This window comes from Talpa occidentalis, unplaced genomic scaffold (genome assembly GCF_014898055.3).
Source record: "Talpa occidentalis isolate TD23 unplaced genomic scaffold, MPIMG_talOcc4v2.1 talOcc4.3, whole genome shotgun sequence".
Classification (NCBI taxonomy): domain Eukaryota; kingdom Metazoa; phylum Chordata; class Mammalia; order Eulipotyphla; family Talpidae; genus Talpa; species Talpa occidentalis.
Window position 1 is genome coordinate 67,577,974 of NW_023603184.1, and position 23,921 is coordinate 67,601,894.

Here is a 23,921-nt window from a genome sequence, read left to right on the forward strand (position 1 = left end):
ATGTTGTTACTCATGTCAGGTGAGTAACACCTAATATCTAACCTAAGTATCAATAGTTTCATTCTCTCTCAAAGTGGAAATTTAAACTATTTAATCTGAAATTTTTATCTGGTCAGCACTTAGTGAGGTGACCTGCATGATAAGACTCTTGCCTTTCTCTGAGGGCAGGTACCCTTTCCTAAAATAATTTTTCTTTTCTTTTGATAATAATCTTTTCCCACCCATTTTGACTATAGAATCCTCCCATTTTTTGTGTAACTCCTTCCAGAGCCTCTCTACTTGCTAGATGGGATGCGGCCTAATTTCTGAGGTATTTAATACAACCAATTAGATCTCTAAATTTATTTGGATCAATTTTTTTTTTGTTACTACTAGGTTCTGATGTAATTCTAGACAATTTTAAGCATTTTCAGCAATATGCAAGCTGAGTTCTTAATAAGGAAAATAACTGATAGTTCTCAGGAATTCAATGGCACATCAATATCAAGGTAGGTGTCCGTTCGATGTTAAGAGCCCTGTGCCTGTACAGCAACAACAGTCTCACAAAAATTAGGAATGAATTCAATTCCCAAGTCAATACCAAGTTGGGGAAACTTAAGGGTCAGGTTTTCTGAACACGAGATTGCTTCCTGCCGACAATTAATCCAAGAAGAAAAAGGGACAGGAGTGATATAAATAGTACCGATAGCTTCAGCAGTGGAGATAAATGTTTCCTCAATGCTGACTACATAACTAATAAACAGTAAACATAGGGCTTACCTGCAACAACACAGATATATGTTAAGGACTTTATGCCAAGTGAAATAAACCAGTCACATTAGGACAAAAACTTCATGATTCCACTTAAAAGAGGCATTCAAAATGATCAAATTCACAGAAACAGAGAGTAGAAAGTTGGATGCCAGGGTCTGAGGGAGGGAGAGTTGCTCTTCAGTAGGTATAAAACTCCAGGCATACAAGATGATTCAAGTTTTACAGATCTGCTGCAACACTGCTCATTCTTAACAATACTCTATTATTCAATTAAAATTTTGTTTAAATAACTGATTCCATGTTATGTGCTCTTACCTTTATAAATATAGCATAACTTTCATCTAATAAAGGTATCCAAAAGAAAGAGAATTATATGCCAATATCATTTATGGGGGGGAGAGAGAGAGAGAATAGGTCTTGAGTAATTGCTAAGCAGACATCCACACACCATACTCTTCGTATCATTATTCCCAGTGGTAACATCAAGTTCTATATGGGATGCAAGAAGCACAAAAAAACTACATATTTTTCCTTATTAATAGTGGTGATGTCCTTGAGTAACTCACACAACTGACAGATATCCTGGTTAACTACACACATAGGACTTCTGTGTGTGTGTGTTTTAATCACTCTGCTGTCATGTGAGGCATAAGAAAAATTATAAAATCCTTAGATTCCTTTATTTCAAAAACAAATAAAATACTTACATTATTAACAGAAGAGCATACTGGTTTCGGTCCGTAAAATCTTTGGGAAAGGACAACTGTAAAGGAAGTTCTTTTAAAGAAAGAGCAAAATATTAAAGATGGAGAGTCATTTACACGTGAAACTACAGATGCAGAGAAAGTTGTTCTCAAATAAGATAGCATGCACAAAACTTTACCATAGTCGTCAATATGAAGCATTTTAATTTCTGACTTTAATATCTTCTTCTTGAGGATAGCTTCCTTCCGCATAGAATTATTTTCCAATACAAAATATTCTATAAATCAAAAAGGGGAGTGTAAATCACTAACTTCTAGGTATTGATCAAGAATCAGCACAACACAATAAATAATTCACAATCTGTTACCATTTGGAGCTAAGCACTGATAAAACTCTCATTTATCTCATGAATTACTGCAACCATTTTCAAGCTTCCTTATTCAAGTGAAATTTTCTCCACTTGCCCCTAGACTTGGAATTAGCATATGCACTTTCATGCAAATCTCATCACATAACTATCCTTCTTAATAATATTTACAAGAATACAAAATTGGGGTCTCCCTGGGGGTGCGACGCGTTGAGCGCAGAGCTGTGAAGCTGTCCACAGCCTCCACAGTGCCGGTTCGATTCCCGGCCAGCCAGGGAGGTTCCTACATGGTGCGGCAGACCTCTCCTGTCTCGCCCGCTGTTCCCCTCAGCAGTGTCTTCAGTCTGTCTTCCTGTTTTGCTCCCTGCTCTGACTTGTGAATCCTCTCATCCTCCCGCACCTCTGACTATACCCCAGTTCTTATATAAATAAATAAATCTTAAAAAAAAAATTTATCTACCACCCAATTAAGATGAAAGTCACAATGTCTGAAGTCTAATACAATATAACAGGCATGCAAGAAATCAGGAAAATGTCTCTCAAGATGAGAAATCTAGTCAATAGAAATAACCCAAAATGACACAGATGATATAATGAATAGTCAATGACATGAAAACAGAGATTATAACTATATTCCATGTTTTCAATAGAACAAAAAATGAGGCAATTAAAGAGAATGATGATAATTGAAGAGAACCAAGTAAAATGGGAAGATCACAAGGGACTGTGGTGATGGTGCATCGGTGAATTGGTGGTGGGAATTCTATGGGGACTACACCGGGACTACACCGGAGAAAAGAAAGCAAACATTGTAAAAAAAAAAAAAAAAAAAAAGAACAATGTTGTAAAAATAAATATAAATAAATCGTTAAAAAGAAACCTGAAAAGTAAGATCAAGGAAAACAACCATATTTAAGATGAAAAGTACTGGGTGGAATTCCGAGCATATTAGATGCTTATGAAGAAAACATCAATGGATTTGAAAACATAAAATAGACAATATTAAAATGAAACAAAAAGAAAACTGATAAAACATAAAGGGTACATCAGTATCTAGGTAAAATTTTGATTGATATTACATTAAATGTATAGATTTAATGAAGAAATTTAAATGCTAAAATAGTTATCTAACCCATAATATGTGTGTGTGTATGTGTGGGTGGGTGTCCATTGGAGTCTTCAATTTCTCCAAGCAATGTTTGTTTTTATTTTTAGGGAACTTGCAATTTTCATTAGACTTTTTTGGTCTCTTTTATGATTTCAGAGTTATTTTAAACATGATTTATAACTACTTTTGAATTTTCTATTGTACCATAGTTTATAAAATAGTTGTTTTTTCCATATTGACTGTACCTCTAACCATGATAAAGTCCCTCACTTCTAATAGATTTGTGGGTGTGTGTAGATTTCATAGAGTATTGTTGATTTGTTCCTTGTTTTATTTACAAGTATGACTTTTGCAAATAAGCACAATTTCCTACTTAGATTCCCTTTTTTTTGTTCCATTTCACAAGCTAAATCCTCTAATACAAAGTTGTAGAGAAGATGTGAGCTCTGACATTCTTTACTTTTCCCCAGTCTTGTCATTCAACAGTAAGTTTGTTAGTTGAAGTTGTTGAAGTATTTTTGTAAATTCCAAATCAATTTGGTTAATACTGGCCTTATATTTTTCTAGGGAAGTTTATGGAAGGCTGGTATTCATCTATTAAATGTGGCATACAATGCACCAGTGGAGCTAACTGGAATGGGACTTCTCTAAACAGGAAGAATGTTGTGAATTAAACTTGTTAGTAGATAATGGGATATTTATATATTATCTTTCTTTTTGTTTGGATGTTAGGCATGTTATGCCTTTACTCTCTAGCTTATATGCTAAATTTACTGCATAAAACTACTTTTAATAGTTTAATAGTTTTTAATAGTCCATTGCTATCATTCTAATATCTGTAGTATTTCTATTCACAATAATCTATTTCATTAATGACAACGGTAATCATGATATACTCTTTTATGATTAAAATTTTATCAAATTTTTTGATCTTTTTCAAAGAGGTATCTTTAGTTTCAAATATTTTCTTCTGCTCATGTTTTCTATAGTTAATTTCCACTCTATTCATTCTCCCTTCAACTTGCTCTGTACTTTTTTTGTGCTCTATTTTTTCTAATTTCTTAAGTTGTAAATTTGATTTTAAAGTTTTCCATTTAAGATTTTACTCTAAAAAATAAGATTTTACTCTACTCTCATGTTTATTTTTTCTGATACTGAGTCTGAAGCCATTCTAGGCTTTGTTACTATGTATGCAATGAGTGGATGTAATATGTCTTTATTTTTGAAAGTTGCTTTTTATTTTTTCTATTTATACTTAGCTAGGTATCCTCAGCAACAGACTCAAGCTGAACTTCATGTATCTTCATCCTCTTCAGTTGCTTTCCACTCTGCCAACATCTGAAAGTTTCAATCTTTCTAAACTGCAGTTTCTGTCTCCACTGATTCCAAGATACCGTTATATTCTTGTTGGGTTGTTTTTCATTGTACCACTATTCAGAAAATGATTCCAAATAGAAAGCCAGGACGATTACATTAATCTCACTTATTTTCTTTCTTTCAGGGATCAGAGACTTAGCTGATTATTATCTCTTGCTTGAAAATTGCTATTTTATCCAGTTTTTTTTTCTTTTTCTTTCCTTTTTTTTTTTCTATCTTCTTGGCAAGAGGCCATGTCTACTTCAAGGTACTCCATAGTCAAAATAAGAATCTTTTAAATTGTGAGTGGTTTATCATTGGTACTTTACAGTAAAACCCAAACACAGAATGAAACAAAACTTAGGACTTGACTCCTGTCTGTCTGTGTAGACTATACCTCTTTGCTTCATTTTGTTTCAGTCACATTGAACAATTTCCATCTTGGAAGTATCAACATTTTCCTGCCTTCTTTTGTTTGTAAAATAACATTCCTTTTTGAAAGCCTTTTGCACTGACTTCTTTCTTTGAAGTGTATACATTTCTATCATAGAAATTATTATATTCCATTGCAACCATTTAATTTCCTATTTCCTACATTACACTATGAATCTTATGTGCGGTTTCAGGCACAAATAGCTACCTGTTTTATAAATAAATGTATTCTTCTCTAATATAAATGAGGGAAGTTTGATATTTTTTTATTCCAAGAAAGAATTTAAATTTCTTCTACTCCCAAAATACAAGAAATTTTTAATTATTTAAATAATAATATAGTTTCCAAGAAACTGTACTGAAACTATAAAATTTTAAATATGAAAATTTAAGTCTATAGTTATCATCAAGGATTCAGCATTAAAATCTAAGAACTGTCGTGAAAATGCACTTGTGGATAAAAGTATTTTTCTTTTATTTATAAGAAGTCAGTAACACTGATATTGTTAACTACAAAGGGGGCAACTTTATAAATAAAAAAACAGATGACTGGAGCAAGAATAATTGGTATATATACACAATGGAATATTACTCAGAAATCAAAAAGATAAACTCATGTCATTTGCAGCATCATGGATGGAGCTGGAAGGGATTATGCTCAGTGAAATAAGCCAGAAAGAAAAAGAAAAATATTGGATGGTCTCACTTATAGGAGGAATGTAGAGGATCCAAATAAGGGATCTGGAAAAAAAAAAAGGTAACTATAAAAAGGAAAAAATCAAAATCAATAGGCAACTATAAATAAGAGACACTCGGAGAGAAGGGAGTAGGATCAAAACAAAGGTGGGAAGAGCACAATGGACCCTGATGATAGTTCACAGGTGAATGGGTGGTGGGAATTTCATGGGGGCTATAATTGAGATGAAAATGCATACATTGTACAAAAATGAAAAATGATGTAAAAATAATAATCAAAAACAGGAAATCAAGTATAAAATATATGATAGTGTTACTTTTATAATTTTATTTATTTATATTTTCATAAAGATTTATTTATTTTTTAAAATTTATTTATTTATACAAGAACTGGGGTACAGGCCAGAGGCATGGGAGGGTGAGAGAATTCACCAGAGACAGAGCAGGGAGCAAAAAAGGCAGATGATGGAAAACACTGCTGCAGGTGAGACAGGAGAGGTCTGCCACACCATGTGGGTCTCTCCCTGGCCACCCGGGAATCGAACCGGTGCTGCAGAGGCTGTGGACAGCTTCACAGTGCTGCGCTCAACCCGCTGTGCCACTGGTGGGGAGGCCCCAGATTTATTTTTTAAAATTTTTTATGAATACAAGAGCTGGGGGGTAGGCCAGAAGTACAGGGGCTGGTGTGTGTGTGAGAGGATTCAGTAGAGACTGACTGGGGAACAGAACAAGCAGATCTACTGAAATACACTGCTAAGGGAAGCAGCAGGAGGGACAGGAGAGGTCTGCTGCACCATAATTGAGTAAGTTCCTTGGCCGGGATCAAACTCAGGCTGTCGAGGTGATAGCACTGAGACCTAATCCCTATGCCACCAGAGAGGCCCTTTTTTATAATTTTAGATACAGGTTATGCTGTTGGATAAAATTTTTTATAAATGAACAATAGTTTAGTGAGTTTAAATGATTAAGGGACTAAATGAATGAACAGATAGATACACCTAGAGGCATCAACATGAGTATAAAATACTAATAATTTTTCAGGTTTTTTTTCATTATCATATACTATTGAGAAAAAATAAACCTAATTTTAATATGCAAACCAATTATATAAGGGACATTTGACTTTTTTTATTTGAAATTCATTCATTTAGTCATGGTCACAGAGAGACATTCTATTTAAAAAAAATTAAAAAATGAAAAGCAATAAAGCATTTCTTAATATATCAGAAACAGACAGTGATTTTTCATAAAAGGTCAGAAAAATATTTAGTAAACAGTTTTTGATAAAACATTGAGAAAAGAAGGGAGTGCTAAGTCATTATTTTATGTGGAATTGAGGAGAAATGAAAACAGAAAATTAGAAATAATAAATAAAAGGACAAGGAAGAACTGTAAGTGAAGTATAAAGAAGAATTAGAGGGGCCTAGGGGTTAAGTCTCAGCACTATCATGCTCTTGCCTCTGTGGCCCGAGTTCGATGCCCAGCCGGGGAGCTAACCTACACATGGCGCAGCAGACCTCTCCTGTCTCACCTGCTGCTCCCTTCAGCAGTGTGTTTCAGCCAATCTGTCTGTTCTGCTCCCCACTCTGTCTCTGGTGAATCCTCTCATACCCTCGCACCTCTGGCCTACATCCCAGCTTTTCCACAAATAAATAAATAAACTTAAAAAGGAATTAGAAAAAAGACATTGGAATGGAGATACACAAAGAAAAGACACTAAAAAAGTAAAGCACAAAAGTGGAAAAGTCACATATACAAAATTAAGGTTTAAGAAGAAGATGAAAATATTAAAAAGAGGAAAGGTAATGATAATAGTATGAGACAAAGGGCTTTTGAAATATTAGCTAAGTATAATTTTACTTATTTATACCTTGTCTTAAGTCACTGAACATTTTAATGAAGGGTTTCAATTTTATTATAAAAGTAATATATGCTCACTGTGGAACATTATGAAAATTCTAAAAAAGAAGTAAAAAAAGAAAAAAACTACTTGGAAAGCTGTCAGACTAAATGTAAGAATTTTAACTTTGCATGTATTTTCTTCTTGAACTTTAATATGCACTTTCTAGTAGTTTTGTGGCACAGTTAAATGGCATGGAGAGTTGAATTCTTTATTTAGAAATAAAGCTTAAGTATTTTTTAAGAATTGAATTTTGTAAACATTCTTTTTGATCATCTGAGTGGAAAAATGGTGGCTTATTTTATTAGAATGATTTCATGAAATTTAATAAAGGACTAGGTACATCTATATGGACAAAGAGCAGGGGAATCTTAAGGGATAGTACTGAGATTGCTGAAGGTTTATGACAAAGGTTAGGTCTGCAGGGCAAGGGGAGGTTGCAGACTCGGGAACTCCAGAGAGAAGGTGTGTGAAAAGTAACCAAGAGTCATACCAGTGGGGTAAGTCCACAAGCTAAGGCTGGAGGGACAGATATTACCCAGTTACTTTTCTTCTTCTATTCAGCCACCTACAATATTGCCTTTAGCTGAATCCAAACGATAGTTAAATGGCAACAGACTCTAAATTACCTAATTATTACCTCTGGGGCAGAGACCAAAGGAGAGAAAAACTGAAAGTTAGGAATTCTGTGGAAGTACAGAATTAAATGGAAGATATTCAGGGCAGATTAATATTCTACTAAAGTTTATTTACAAATTCCCTTCTCTGGTTATTTATATTTTTTTACTGTCAATCATTAGCAGAGTTACAAATTTCTCTTTTTAGAATTACTTCCTCAGTATAAACTATTAAAAGCAAAAACATGGGATAAATAGACATAGGATATTTAAGATTTAAGACATAGGATATTTAAGATTTATGATTAACCTAATTTTTTCTAAAAGATTTGCTATAATTCATATATTTATATATATGAGAGCCTCAATATATCCTCATTAGCAATGTAAACTTTTTGATGTTAATAAATTTATTAAGAAAAATTACATGGCAGAATTTTACTCTACATTCCTTTGATAACTACTGTATCTAAAGGTTTTCTATGTGTATTAAATATTTCAGTTTTTTCTCTTCTTGTCCTATTTTACAATAGGACAACAGTCTTGTGGCCCCAAAATGACTTTTTACAACAGTCTTGTGGCCCCAAAATGACTTATGAGTGATTCATTAGTGTATCAAAGGTTAATTCAAAGATTTATTAGCACAAAGATTTACTTGCAATTGAATGTAAATTTTATCTCCATAAATCATGTATTTTGAGGAGAAAATTAAGCACTTGACCACTATTCATAGTCCCTTTTTATTTTTCTGGTCTCTGAGATGATCAGAATTGAATTAGGAGTGGGAAAAGCCTCAGATTTCGCTTAGATAAAAGTGTTTTAGATTTTTGCAGTGGAAATTATTAGAAAACAACAATGCCTTGTAATAGCACAATGAAATTAAATTAAAATAAAATTGGGAGTCTTAATTATTATTTTGGTAGAACATGAAGTGTAATACATATATTGAATATATTTTATGCCAAGAAATATCTCAATCTCTCATAACTTTCATTTGTTTATTTATCTAACAAGGCACTAATCCTATGCAATATTTATTAACATCTCAGATCCCACATAAGTATATGATGAGCTCATTTTATACACTGGCTTTTATGTCTATAAAATTCAACCTTTTTTTCTATTTAATCTATTTTTTTCTTTTATCTATTTTTCTAAAGACAAATGAATATTGTCCTTATTATTGTTGTTGCTATTATTAATATTAAAGAGATAAAAACACAATAGATTAAGAAGATATAGTTACAAGCTCTAATTTAGAGTCAGATTGTCTTATTTAATTCCTGGCTCTGCCATCTAATTAAGTATCTCTAGACAAGATATTTACCCTCTCTGTGACTCATTTTCCTCATCTGTGAATGTGGATAATAAAATCAATTATTTTAGTGGGTTTTCTGGAGAATAAGTGAGTGAATGAATATAAGCCTCATTACTAGATAACAGTAAACTACATTAAATCACTAAAGCATAAAATCATTGATCAAATACATTTCTTAATGAAAAATTTAAAAAGAAGGTAAAAATGATGGAAGGAAAGAAATAGAAGACAAGAAACTATCTTGCTACTCATTTTTAAGTCTCACTGAACCATGCATTCACCTATGCACTACCCCATAAATTCTTAAACATATCGACCATATCTTACTACCAAAGTATTCCCAATCTTTGTTATATTGCTTGATAAACTAAGAGTTTAATAATAAATTATATTATGTACAGTTGAATAAATATATTCAATAATTACAAATTAAAACTAGATTACCTGGAATTTCTGAAACAAAGAAAACAGCAAATATGCAAAATAATATATCTTTTTGTAATTTCCTGATTTCACAAAATATGCTGTTTCAGAGAAATAACCTACATGAGGCCTGGGAAAGAATGAACCAGAACACTAGGGAATCAGTATGTTGAAGTGTACCGAACAGCCCTATAAATTACTCCTCATTCAGACATCCAATTGTATATAAGATACAATTCCAGCTGTAAAACAACTCAAACCACTTCCTACATAAGCAAGGTCATGTTGATGGTGCCTATTCAGCTTTCCCTGTGCTGAGGACAACTTTGAAGATTCTATAGAATACAACAGTCAATACATAATATAATAATGCCGAAGATCGATACCAACCATGATTATTCTGCATTGTCTTGCACATGTACTCACTTGTTGGGTTGTCTGTGCTATGTAGACTGACCACTGGGACCCCTGGACCTGGATTAAAAATAAAATTTGTGTGTATAAATATAAATTTTAAAGTCATTTAAGTAACAGTTATTGAAAAGTTTACAGGACAGAGCTCCTTTTTCAAAATGGTACCATGTCACATTTAAAGCATAATGAAACAGAAACCAGATAAATAATTAAATTGCATTCCTTTCCATGAGTATTTGATTTAGAAAAGTAAAAAGACATGAAGAAATGATTTGCAGAGCTTATTGTTAATATTTCCATGTTTCTAAATTGCTCTATATTTCTATACTTCTATGGCTTTATCTAAATCTTAGGCATCTTAATCTTCAGTCATTTATAATAGTCACTTATGTTCAGATTCACATGGCCCTGTGATCTTTTATCTGCTTATCCTAGAACAAATTCAATTTACCACTCAATCAAGAAAGAAACAAATACAAGCATATTAGAAATATTTCATTAATAAACTACATAAAAATTGGGCTAATTACATATTCATTTAAAAATGTTTCAACTGAGATCTCCAATTATTTCAAATATACTGGTCAGTTTGATGTGACCATAAAATGTTATCTTGAAATTTACCATCTCTAAGAAACTCTTTCTCAATGTCTAAGGGATTTCTCTGGTGTCATCAAAAAAGTATTTCTCATTTTTTTATTTCCTCATTTCACATATCAGTGGAAAAACAACTAAAAGAACAAGGTGTGATCTATTCTATGGTGTTTTAAAACAGGACAACTTTAGGTACCAGCCGAAACATTAGTAGTTAATTTACCACATTTTAAAAAGGTACATAAATCCTCATTCACCACTAGGAAGTACAGTATACTCTTAAAGGGGATAATATTCTTATCAATATAATCTAGAGATACCATACAACCCATAGGCTATGGCATACTGTTATCAGATAGATAAAGTAATTGGGCTGAACATAATTTCTCAAAATTAATATGGGGCTAGACCCAAGAAATTAAATTTCTGTATATCCTAAGTCTCTTAACAAGGCATTATATCAATAAAAACACTATTGCTTTTTTTTAAAATACTAGTTAGATTAATTTTTGTAGCATTACTTTGCTGGTATAAATATGTTTATTCACTTTATTGGATGAGCCTAATAAAGCCCAAGTACAACAGTCTTTATTGATCATGTTTATGTCTTGAATTAACTCCCAATTTCTATTTCTAAGTGAAACATACAAATACAATTTGCATCTCTATATAAATTTATAATTTAAAATTTTTAACAAAACCATTAATTATGAACATCAAGTGATATAACCAGAGAGTAATACTTACTAATGAAAGTGCTCAAATAAAATGACTAAGATCAATCATCAGAAATTGTTTTATTCAATACATAAATTAATATAATCATATCAATGAATATTACTATATTTAAATTAATATAATTATATAATTTTATTTAATATTATCTTACCTTTACAGAATAGTAAGAAATGTTGATTCATGGGACTAAAACTGGCACCAAAATAAGTACATTGTTCTTTCATAAAATTACATGAAATGCATTGACGATTCAATAATCCTTCAGTAGAAGCACTGAGAAAGGAAATAAAGTTAGAAATGCTACCAATCTAGACATTGGAATGTGTGGCATTTTAATTATACCATAAATGGAGGAGATACAGAACTACTTACATTAAGATTCCTAGTAAATTATGAATTACCAAACAAATGCTATTAATTTCTATTTACAGTGTTGAAACATAAATTTTCTTCTCTGTAGTAAAATTAAATTTATGTACATTTCTGCATATTATATAAATATAATAAGCATGCATTTTTCTGATTATAAAGACACTAATGTTTATGAGGCTTAATATAACATTCTTATTTCTTTATATTTATAGATTTTTTTTTTAAGTCTTAGAAGGAATTGCCTACCGAGACTAGTATATAGTCACCATCAATAAATATTAGGTTAATGAATAAATGTGTATTTTCACAAGTAAATTTCCTAATTGCAACATTCTAAACATTACAATTTGTTATTATTGTCAATTTTTCCCACTAAATATATGCACTGAATATTGTGATATGAAAAGTTACTCTTACGTGATAACTTATATGATGTTAGTAATCATATATTGAAATATTATGGAGGTAGATAAAGAAAGGAGAAATCATCACTCTGTTTTACAAACAATTATGTTTAAGGTAATAGGGATAAGATATTTACCCAAAGTTAAATATCATATATAGATTAATATATTTTATAAATAAGGAAGAATCCTAGATTATGCTGATAAATGAAAGCACTGTTGATATATTAAAAAATTGATTAGAAAAAATATTCTAAATTTCTCTTTGGAGTGAACATGATCTGAGCTGTAAATTTATAAATTTATAAATGCATCATAGTTATGTTGATTTTGATGTACAATATGCTGCAGGAATGGGGATAGGAACAAGGGGATTGAATCAAGCATTAGAAGCACTAGAAGCAATCTAGAATAAATGTTAAGTATAGTTCACAAAGTCATGACGACACATTTGACATTTAGGGCTGATTACAATTCCAAATATTCCTCTTCTAGGCAAGATAATTAATATACACTAGACACTTGAATATATTAGTTGGTTTTACCATATGGTATCATACAAGTTCATCTTACCTAGTTTTTTCTTTTTTAAAATATATACATATATAAAACACTTGTTATTGTATATATCTGCATATGTATATATTATGCATAATTTCTGTACATAATTTCTGTACATATAATGTTTATATACATATGCATATACACAACATTTGCCATTATAACCATTTTTAAGTCTACAGTTTGATGTCATTATATTCACAATGTGCAACTACCACCACAGAGACTGAGTGCCAATTACATAAGGTTATTTAATCATATAACTAGAAATTAAAACTTTTTCTCTTTGCATCTATTTATTTATTTATTTATTTTAAAAAAAGAGATTTATTTATTTATTTATACAAGCACTGGGTACAGTCAGAAGCTTGGGAGGGTGAGAGAATTCACCAGAGCCAGAGCAGAGAGCAGAGCAGGCAGAAGGACCGAGGTTCACTGCTGGGGGGAGCAGCGGGACAGGGTAGGTCTGTGCGCCATGCGGGACCCTCCTCCGGTGGCCGGGGAGTAGCCGGGATCGAACCGGCACCGCAGAGGCTGCGGGCAGCTTCGCAACCCAGCGCTAAACCGCTGCGCCACCGGGGAAAAGTTTTATTAATAAATGCAGAGGGGCCTCCCCGGTGGCCCCTCTCACCCTCCCAAGCTTCTGACTGTACCCAGTGCTTGTATAAATAAATAAATAAATCTTTAAAAAACTTAAAAAAATAAAACTTTTCATATATAAATTCTCTAGAGATATATCTTGGCATTTTCTCATTATTTAGGTTATGAAATTCCTGAAATAAAGAATTTCAAATTTTATAGATGAAATTATAACACTGAATATGTTAGCAGCTCAAATTCTGCAGGAGTTTCTAATCCCAGACATTAAGGCAACCAATGATTATGTTTATGGCCTGAATTGATTGAGCTGCTCATTGATTGAGTTTTCTGGGTTAAATACTAACATTATCTTACAGTCAACCCAACTGGCATTTGATGAGCTATTTAAGGGGAAATTTATTGGTACTACATCTTCTTTATAACATAGCCTGCTACACTAGTACAGATGATAGATATATTGACTGCTGTGCTTCAGTCACTATAGACATAGGAGAAGCACACAAATCTAAAAGTCATTGTGATTCAAGTCACACTTTAGGCTGATAAAGGCAACAAAGATTGAGGCAATTTCACTGGCTGAACCTGACCAAGTCTAATTTTCTGATATTGTCATTTTTCTTAAAGACTTTTATAAAATGAGAGAAATAAAACATTGATGAATTATTTCCACATCTTGAAAATACTGTTAATAACTGAAAATATCAATGATAGTGCTTATTTTCAGGAAAGATAAGTTTCAGGTCAGCCAACAGAAAAAAGTGACTAGTGTATTAATTAAGACTTCCATATTAAATTTTGAATGAGTCTCTTTATATAAAGATCTGTTCTTCCTTTGGTATTCATTAAAATTGAGGATAAGGATTTGTTTCGGGGAAAAAAAAGAATAATAAAATGATATATAGGGAGAAGTGATAAAAAAGAAGCTTGCTTCAAAGAAAGTGATTTATGCATAAATAAGGGTATATGAGTGGATTGGAGAGAGGTAGGGTACTTTGAACATGCATTTTTACTCTCAAAGGAAAATCTAGGCTACTTGGTAAGAATCAGTGGTGACACTTCTTCAAACATGATGAATTTCCACTGAGAATATACCATGGCAGTTTTGACACTTTAAAAATGGATCTGTGAAATGGAAATTAGAAGGTATATATATATATATATATATATATATATATATATATATATATATAAAGTCTGGAATTAATAAGTTGCTGGCCAGGCAAAAATACAAGCCATTTTTGGGAGTTTCTGGTGAAAGCTTTTTGAGTGAAGAGACATTTTAATACTAAATTGGTGTGACCTTAAACCCTTTTCATGGGCTTTCATGAATACAACGTTACATCTGGGAAAACTGGGCAGATGAAAATATTCCCCATCCATTGCTTTATTTTAGGAAACAACAAGAATTTCTACTTTAAATCACCATCTTAATGGATTATGCAAACTATGAGGGGAAAAAGAGAAACTTGCCCTTGATCCATATACTGTGTTCACAACATTTTGTTCTGTTCAAGAATAAATGACATGTGCAAAACATAAATGCACTGAAAATTCAAAATGAGGCTTAGAGGAAGAAAAGGTCACTGGGGATAATGTTAATGGCCTGTGAGGTGGGCAGCTGAGAGAAGCAAACGTTAAAAAAAAAGATTTGAGACAGCAAAAAAAGATGAAGAATAAAAAAAAAAATAAGCAAGGATCAGAAGGATTGTCATAACTCTCATTTTAGTTCTACAGCTAAGGGACTGGATCAAGAGTGTGGGTTTCGTCATATACTGTTGACCCTTGTCATACTTAGTTGATGTTCTCCTAAACTATGTTGAAGTGAAACCAGATTTTTCCATCCCATCCTTCATTATGTTGTGCAGATGACCTTAGAAAAATCAACCCGTGTAGAAACATCCTGTACATTACTTACCTGTAGAGTTGCCTCCCTCTGGGAGAAGACTCAGTGCTCAGAAAGTAACTGCCCAGGAAAGAAAACACAAACATCAGATAGATTTTTGCCAGGATGGAGTTTTACTTTTCATACTGTCAAAGAACAGGCAAAAGTTGTTCTATTATTCAACCATAGGATATTCATTAGGGAAAAAAAAATTCTCTTATCATCACACTTTTCCACAATGTTTGCTGTCTGTGTGTGTGTACATGAGTGCATTAGACTGTGCACAAGTGTCTGCTTATGAATCACTTCAGTGAAATAAAGGGAGAAGCTTTAAATTAAAGGTTAGTCTTTAGATGGTCAGGCTGTTTTGACTAGGACCATGGTAAGTCAACAGAATTCTGCCAGAAAAGATTTCATCTGGCAATGTGAACTTCCAGGTTGTCCAGAGAACCAAACACACTCACATTTTCTGAGTAGTTTCATCGAATGCCAAGATCTTTATCACTTCCCAGTTTCCTGATGTCAGATGCCTCACGGTAATTTGCTCACTTTTACTCTGCAAAGAAATAGAAAATATTGATTTTCCTTTTATTTAAACAGAATTTCTGTGGTCAACGCAAAAGCACTAACTGCCTTTGTCACTTTTAATCCTGTAGTTCTCAGCTCACATCCAGTTTTCTTGTTTTCAATTTCTACAATGCACACACATTCATTTAAATGTTAGATACGATAGTGCCCTTATTCCTATATTGTAGAAAAACCATCCAAAAAACTCTTGTAGGTTAGGATTGGTCAACATCTCGACAGAGGATGTCAAAGTGTCCTATGGGATCTGGCACAAGAGAGCATTTTGATAATTCTCATCTAAATGATCAGTAGCTATGCAGTTTGGCTAGTTTAAACAAAAAATTCAGAATAAACTTTATTCCCAGTAAATTCTCTGTGTTATATACTGTTCATCCCTGCTCATTACTGAAGATGTGTTATTTTCAATCAATAACATGTCTGAGATTAATCCATGGTGATAATTGCATCCATAGCCTAATTTCATTGTCTTATGTCATTGTATGACTATGGATTAATTTATCTGTTTTTGTTTTGATATTTGAATTTCTTACAAATTTTTACTCTTAGAAAAAAATGCCTATGAACAGGCCATTAATGTCTTCTGATACACATGGCAGGGTTTTCTGAGACAAACACCAAGAAGTGGGATTGATTGGTCTTGGTCAGAAGATAACCATGTCTCCTACTTACTACAGAGTGACACACTATTTTACAAAGTTGTTACAAAGTTCTACTAGCAATATGAGTTTCCATTGTCCACAGATGATTGATTGCTAATATGCCACAGAGGGAGTAAACAGTGCTGCAGTGAACATAGGACTGAATAGCAACCTTCCCACGAGTTTTTGTATTCCCAGTAGATACCTATTAGTGAAATTGTCATAAGGTATAGATCTATTTTTAATATTTTGAGAAACTTTCACTGTTTTCCACGGGGGCTGCATCAACCTGCATTTTATTTCATTTTATTTTATTGTTTTTTTAAAGATTTATTTATTTATATAAGAACTGAGGTAGAGGCCAGAGGCGTGGGAGGGTGAGAGAATTTACCACAGACAAAGGGGGAGCAGAACAGGCAGACGGACCAAAGACACTGCTGAGGGGAGCAGTGGGTGAGGCAGGAAAGGTCTCCTGCACCATGTGGGTATCTCCCCGGTCGGCCGGGAATCGAACCCGCGCTGCAGAGGCTGCGGACAGCTTTATAGTGCTGTGCTCAACCTGCTACAATACTGAGAAGGTCCTGCATTCTATTTTAAACTAAGACATTAACTTCATACCTGCTTTTTTTTGTATAACATTGAGCATTTTAGAACTCTCCCTCCAGTGGTTTTGTAGAGTATCCAGCAGTTTGGAAATATCTGATTGTTTACTTGTGGTTTAATTTAGGCTAAACAATTTTGGCAAGAATATTCTATAGGTAAGGTTTTAACCCTTTTCTGTTTCAGGAAATAGATTATCACATGTCTTCCCACACTAGCAATGCTGTTTTCATGGAAAGTGTAAGATATAGTTGCTATAATAGTACTGTTTTCCCTAGTAATTAAGAATGGGATGATATTGACACATTTTGAATAGTTTTTTTCCCTTGAACTTTTTACTCCATAGTTGTGGCAACTATTCATGACCTTTCCTGGAATAAATTATCATTTCAAAGTGATTTTCAAATTTTAACATCCCTTTCGTGTTTACAAGGTAACATATTCCTGTAAACACAGTCTTGCCCTATACATGTGTTCACTCTGATATACATGGCCGGGTTTTCTGAGACAAACACCAAGATGTGGAATTGCTTGGTCAGAGGATAACCATGTCTTCTACTTATTACAAAGTGACACACTATTTTACAAAGAAATAGCACACACACCCCACATGTGTTCACTCTCTTTTACCCTTCTCCTTTATTAGAGCCACACGTATTTTGAATGTAATTTATATATAATTACTGTTGTTATTCTTTATAATGACAAAATTGCCAAAATTGGTTAATGCAAATACCTTCAAGATAAACTTTTTTTCTTTGGACATAATTACATTAGTCTTTGTGCATTTATTTGTTTTCTGCACAAGATGTTCAAGATAATTTTATTTCTGTCTCTTGTCAGTCATAACTCCTTTATCTAGTGAGCCCTGTTTTCTTACTGATTTATAGTAAGGATGGCAAGACCTGGTTTAAATGTGCTTACTGCTACTCTAGTGCTAATTAATTATGGGCCTCTTCAGAGGAGAGAGAGCTAGATAAATAGATAGATTTCCTTATGTTCTCTATATCTCTATGTGTGTTCTCAGTAATAGTTTCAATTAAATATCATCAGTTTGGTTTATAACTAGGTGCATTTGTTTCTCTTACTAATGGTATTTGATGTCCTTGTTCTTTTTATTAAATTTTCTTTAAAAAATATACAAATGGCATACTACACAGTGGCCAAAAAAGATAAACTCATGCCATTTGTAGCAACATGGATGGACATGGAAGGGATTATGCTACATGAAATAAGGCAAAATGAGAAAGAGAAATATACTATGGTATCACTTATTTGTGTAGTACAGAGAAACTAAACAAAGGGTCAAATACAAACTTAAAACCAATCCTTGAAAGTAGTGAGTACCCTTTCTTGTGCTTCACATTTATGGGAATGTTGCTCCATTTGAATTTGTGTGAAGAACATGTTTTTCACATTTGTAAAGCCAGAAATTGGTATTACATTTTGAAAAAGCTTTTAAAATAACTATAAAGACAATTCATTTCATAGAACAATATAAATTGTGTTAGCATTACCTTTGAAAATCTGATGAGATTCTCCTGTGGAATCATGTACTTTTTTGTAGTGCAGTTCTTTGATAATATTCTATTTCTTCTAGGTCATTAGCTTGTTTAAGTTCTCTGTCTCTCCTGTGGACTGTTTTGGCTAAGTGTATTTCCTCTTGAAATTGCCCATTTCATCTAAATTTTTCAATTAAATATGCAGAGTTCTGCAAAATGCTCTCTTAAGATATATTAAAATGTCCTTTGTTTATTTCCCACTAGGCATTTCCAATTGTATAAGCAAATTTCTCCCTTTACTCTTGATTGGGTCAGCTTGTGCTTTGTTTCAGTTGTAGTGGGTGTACATGGATGTAATATGTGTGTGTGTGGGGGGGTGTGCTTTGAAAGAATAAGCATTATTTCTTTCATTTATTAGTTCTATATTTTTCTGTTCATACCCTATTTCACTTCTGCTTCAAATTTAGATATTTCCAACTTTTTAATTTTTGTTGGGTTTTATCTATTATTTTCTAGCTATTTGAGTTGCAAAATCAACTCATAATTTCAGCATGTTTTTTATATAATAGAAAATATGTATATAACTTTTGATGTACCTACTACTACTCACATTCTGTAGACTGGTAGTCTTACTGACAACATAAACTATCAATGAACATATATTCTGTATGTTAATTCATTGTATCCTTACAATAAATTAGGCTCAAGAAAAGACAATGCTAAGAACATGCAATGGAACCCAGACAGTTTGTTCAATAAATGGTGCTGGGAAAACTGGACCACCACATGCAAAAAATGAAACTAAACCACTACCTCTCACCATGCACAAAAATCAACTCAAAATGGATAAAAGAACTGGACATAAGACCTGAAATCATAAAATATATAGAAGAAAATATAGGTAAAACACTACAAGACATACATCGCAATAACATCTTTAAAGACTCATCACCCAAAGCAAAGGAAGTCAAGGAAAAGATAAACACCTGGGATTACATCAAACTGAAAAGCTTCTGTACAGCAAAAGAGACATTAACCAAAACAGAGAGACACCCCACTGATTGGGAAAAAATCTTTGCACTCCATTCAACGGATAAGGGACTGATCACAAAGATATACAAACAACTCACAGGATTCAACAAAAACAAAATAAACAATCCAGTCAAGAAATGAGCAGAAGAACTTAAAAGACATTTCTCCAAAGAGGAAATGCAAATGGCCAACAGGCATATGAAAAAGTGTTCAACATCCCTTATCATCAGGGAAATGCAAATCAAAACCACACTGAGATACCACCTTACACCAGTAAGAATGGCACATATTAAAAAAAACAAGCAAAAACAAATGTTGGCAAGGGTGTGGGGAAAAAGGAACTCTCCTACATTGCTGGTGGGAGTGCAAACTGGTCCAGCCAGTATGGAAAGCTGTCTGGAGGTTCCTGGGTCTACTAAAAATGGAACTACCATGTGACCGGCAATTCCACTACTAGGGATCTAGCCAAAGGACACAGAAACATTGATTCAAAAAAACACCTGTACCCCTATGTTTATTGCAGCACTATTTACAATAGACAAAACCTGGAAGCAAGCCAGATACCCAAAATAGATGACTGGATCAAGAAGATGTGGGACATGTGCACAATGGGATATTACTCAGCAATCAAAAAAGATAAACTCATGCCATTCGCAGCAACATGGATTGAACTAGAAGGAATATGCTTAGTGAAATAACCCAGAAGGAGAAAGAAAAATATTGGATGGTTTCAATTATAGCAGGAATATAGGGGAACCAAATAAGTCATCAGTGTAAAAAAAATAACAATACAAAACACAACAACGCAAAAACAGACAATTATAAACCAGAGCCATCCTGCAGGGGAGGAGGAGGGAGAGGGATCAGGGGGAGGGAGGGAGGCGCACAGGGGACTGTGGTGGTGGTGCACGGGTGCACTGGTGAAGGAAATTCTATGGGGACTACACCTGAGGGAGTGGGGGGAAGCAAATATAGTTTAAAAATGAACAATGATGTAAAAAAAATAAATAAATAAGAAATAAAAGATTTTATGAAAGATAAAATACATTTACAGCACCATACTATATTATCAGTGTACATCATCTGTTTATAAGAAAGTCTGCATAGACGTTGATGGTGCGGTTCAAACACATGTTGTTCAAAGGTCAACTGTATATAATCTCTTATTTGGCTATATGCAAACATGATACTACATAAACTTGGACATGACAAACATCTTGCTGTTCTCAAAATTCCTGCTTTCTCCTAAATCTTTCTCCATTTTAATTATACTGTGTTCTGGGAAACAGCACTTTGGTTTTCTCTTACTTGAAAATGTCTGCCTCACTGTACTTGTGTATCTATTTCCTGATTTGGGAAATTTTCAGACATCATTTTCTCAAATATTTTTCAGGTCCTTTCTGTCTCTGTTCTCCTTCTGGGACCTGTTTGAAGTGAATATTATTTCTCTTGATGTTGTCCCAAGATGTTCTACTGGTATTGTCCCAAGGATTCTCACTCTTAAATTGTTTTTTTATTTTGCTGCTTTAAGTGAGTTTTGTTTTTTTCTTCCAGCTCACTTATCCGTTCTTGTATTTCAGTCTTGGATCCCTCTGTTATATTCCCCAGTTCTATTGCTATATTCATCATCTCTATAACTCCTACTTGAATCTTTAAAAAAAATTTCTAGTTCATCTATCTTTCCCCCAAGTTCAGGATCTTTATAATCATTATTTTCAAACCTTTATCAGGTATATCACTTACGTCCATATTTTTTATTTATTTATTTTTTTAAAGATTTATTTATTTATTTATACAAGCACTGGGTACAGTCAGAAGCACGGGAGGGTGAGAGAATTCACCAGAGCCAGAGTGGGGAGCAGAGCAGGCAGAAGGACCGAAGTACACTGCTGAGGGGAGCAGCGGGCGGCAGGAGAGGTCTGTGCGCCATGTGGGACCCTCCTCTGGTGGCCGGGGAGCAGCCGGGGATTGAACTGGCGCTGCAGAGGCTGCGGGCAGCTTCGCAACCCAGCGCTCAACCGCTGCGCCACCGGGGAGGCCCACGTCCATATTTTTTAAATGCTTTCTGGGGTTTTGCCTTGTTCTGTTATTTGGGATCTGTTCTTCTGATTTTCCATTCTGCCTAATTTTCTGTGTTTGCCTCTATGATTCAGGTAACTTTGTTGCCTCTTGGTCATGAAGGATTAGTGTTGTGCAAATCATAATTCCACTGAGTTCAGGAGTGCAGTCCCCTCTGTCTACCCAGGTCATGCACTCATAATGCATTCTGTATCTACCTGCCTGCTCTGTCAAGGTGGCTTTTGACCAGCTCATCAGCTACATCTCGATGGCTGGGCTTGTAACTATGATGTGCTGAGTAGGCAGTACTGAGTGAATAGTCCACTCTTTTTTTTTAAAGACTTTTTTTTTTTTAAGATTTAGTTTTAATTTTATACAAGAACTGGGGTACAGGCCAGATGCGCGGGAGGGTGAGAGGATTCACCAGAGACAGAGCAGGGAACACAACAGGCAGACTGATGAAATACACAGCTAAGGGGAGCAGCGGGCAAGACAGGAGAGGTCTAGTTCACGATGTGGGATTCTTACCGGCCGGCCGGGATCAAACCCACGTTGCAGAGGCTGTGGACAGCTTCACAGTGCTGTCTCAACCTCCTGAGCCACCAGGGAGGCCCGAATAGTCCAGTCTTAATCTGGTGCCTTGCTCAGTGGGTGGATGGAGCTGTTGGCCCTTTCTGGTCTTGTAAAGCTTGAGAAGTGGCTCACAAGTCATCTGGAGGCCAGGTATGTGACTGTTGAGAATGTGCCACTGGAAGCTGTTGGTGGCCTTGCATTGAGTTTTATATATTTCTCAGGTGTGGACCTGGAACATACTGCTATGTTGTAGGGTTGGGACTTATCCACAGGTTTTATAAAGTAGGTTTGGGGAGGCTTCACTGTGTTTTCTTAGAAGATATTTCTTTATGTATGGAAAATTTTTTATTCTTACTTTTTGTTTTCCTAAGAGTATAGTAACTCTGTGTATCTATTGACAGCTATATTATATATTATGTAAGATGGCACCAACCAGTATTTCTGACCCAGGGATCATCCCTAAAGCTTTCTGTCTCTCATCCAGATGTTACAAGATTGTGAATGGGACTCATTTACTTGTGGTTTGAGAGCTTTTTGGACTGGTGTTACTGCCTGAGTCTCAGGGTAAATGACTTTGTGCATGGAAACTTTTAAGAGCAGGTTATTCCTCACTACAGTTCTTTGATTCTTTTGGGTGTATTTCCTGCTGGCATTCAAAGTCAGGGTCTAGGAACTCATCTGTACTGAGTCATAGCCTGATGTTGGGAACAGCCTCTTCTTTCTCTATTGGAATAAATTCCATCCTGATTGCAAACTGTTATGTTTGAGGTGGAATTTCTTTATGGCAAGAGCTTATCTCTGTCTTTCCTGTCAGTCTCAGAGCTGTCCTTTTATACTTTGTTGTGAAAGTTCTATTTATCCAGCTTTTAGTTCTTTCATATATAGTGTAGATTTGTTGTATATGTGTGAGCACATGAGTTTGAAACTACTTTATGAGGCCTTTTTTTTTTTTTTGATTTCTAATTTGGTGTTTTTATGTCTACATATGACACTTAATGATATTTTATTCATCTTAGAGTACATTTTTTTTTTGTGTGTGTGTTTATACTATCCCTCGGCTTCACTGTGTTTTCTTAGAAGATATTTCTTTATGTGTGGAAAATTTTTTATTCTTACTTTTTGTTTTCCTAAGAGTATAGTAACACTGGTTATCTATTGACAGCTATATTTTATTCTTTATAAATATTTTATATTTTTCCAGGAAATATTTTATATTTTCCATTTTTCCAGATGAATAATTTTCAATATGAATAAAATATAAAAACATAAAAATGTCAACATTTCAAAACACTAAAAAGTTAAAAAAAACTTTGATATTTGTAAATATCTGGAGATATTTTTGGTTCACAAAATTTAGGTTGATTTTCTTTTTTTCAGACAATTTTGTTGTGTGTGTTTTAAGGATGCCAAGAGTAGTTACATTAGTTCCTCCCTGGTGGCATAGGCAGTTGAGTGCAGTACTGTGAAGCTGTCTGCAGCCTCTGCAGCTCAGGTTTGATCCCAGCCGGCCGGGGAGATACCCACATGGCTCGGCAGACCTCTCCTGTCTCGCCCGCTGCTCCCCTCAGCAGGCTATTTCAGTCAGTCTGCCTGTTCTGTTCCCCACTCTGTCTCTGGTAAATCCTCTCACCCTCCTGCACATCTGGCCTGTTCCCCAGTTCTTGTATACATAAATAAAATAAATAAATCT

At 34.0% G+C, this 23,921-nt stretch overlaps 1 protein-coding gene across 4 annotated transcripts in view; it reads right to left on the reverse strand.

The window, feature by feature from the left end:
• The window catches only part of DPP10 (dipeptidyl peptidase like 10), a 611,591-nt gene that overhangs the window by 36,364 nt on the left and 551,306 nt on the right, over positions 1-23,921 (reverse strand). For all 4 annotated transcript variants that reach the window (XM_054699639.1, XM_037523252.2, XM_054699638.1 and 1 more), the window contains exons 14-19: positions 15,705-15,796; positions 15,274-15,321; positions 11,573-11,694; positions 10,102-10,149; positions 1,637-1,735; positions 1,461-1,530 (exon numbers count right to left, since the gene is read on the reverse strand). In XM_054699639.1, the coding sequence (XP_054555614.1) occupies positions 1,461-1,530; positions 1,637-1,735; positions 10,102-10,149; positions 11,573-11,694; positions 15,274-15,321; positions 15,705-15,796 (479 nt within the window). The remainder of the gene's footprint in view (positions 1-1,460; positions 1,531-1,636; positions 1,736-10,101; positions 10,150-11,572; positions 11,695-15,273; positions 15,322-15,704; positions 15,797-23,921) is intronic.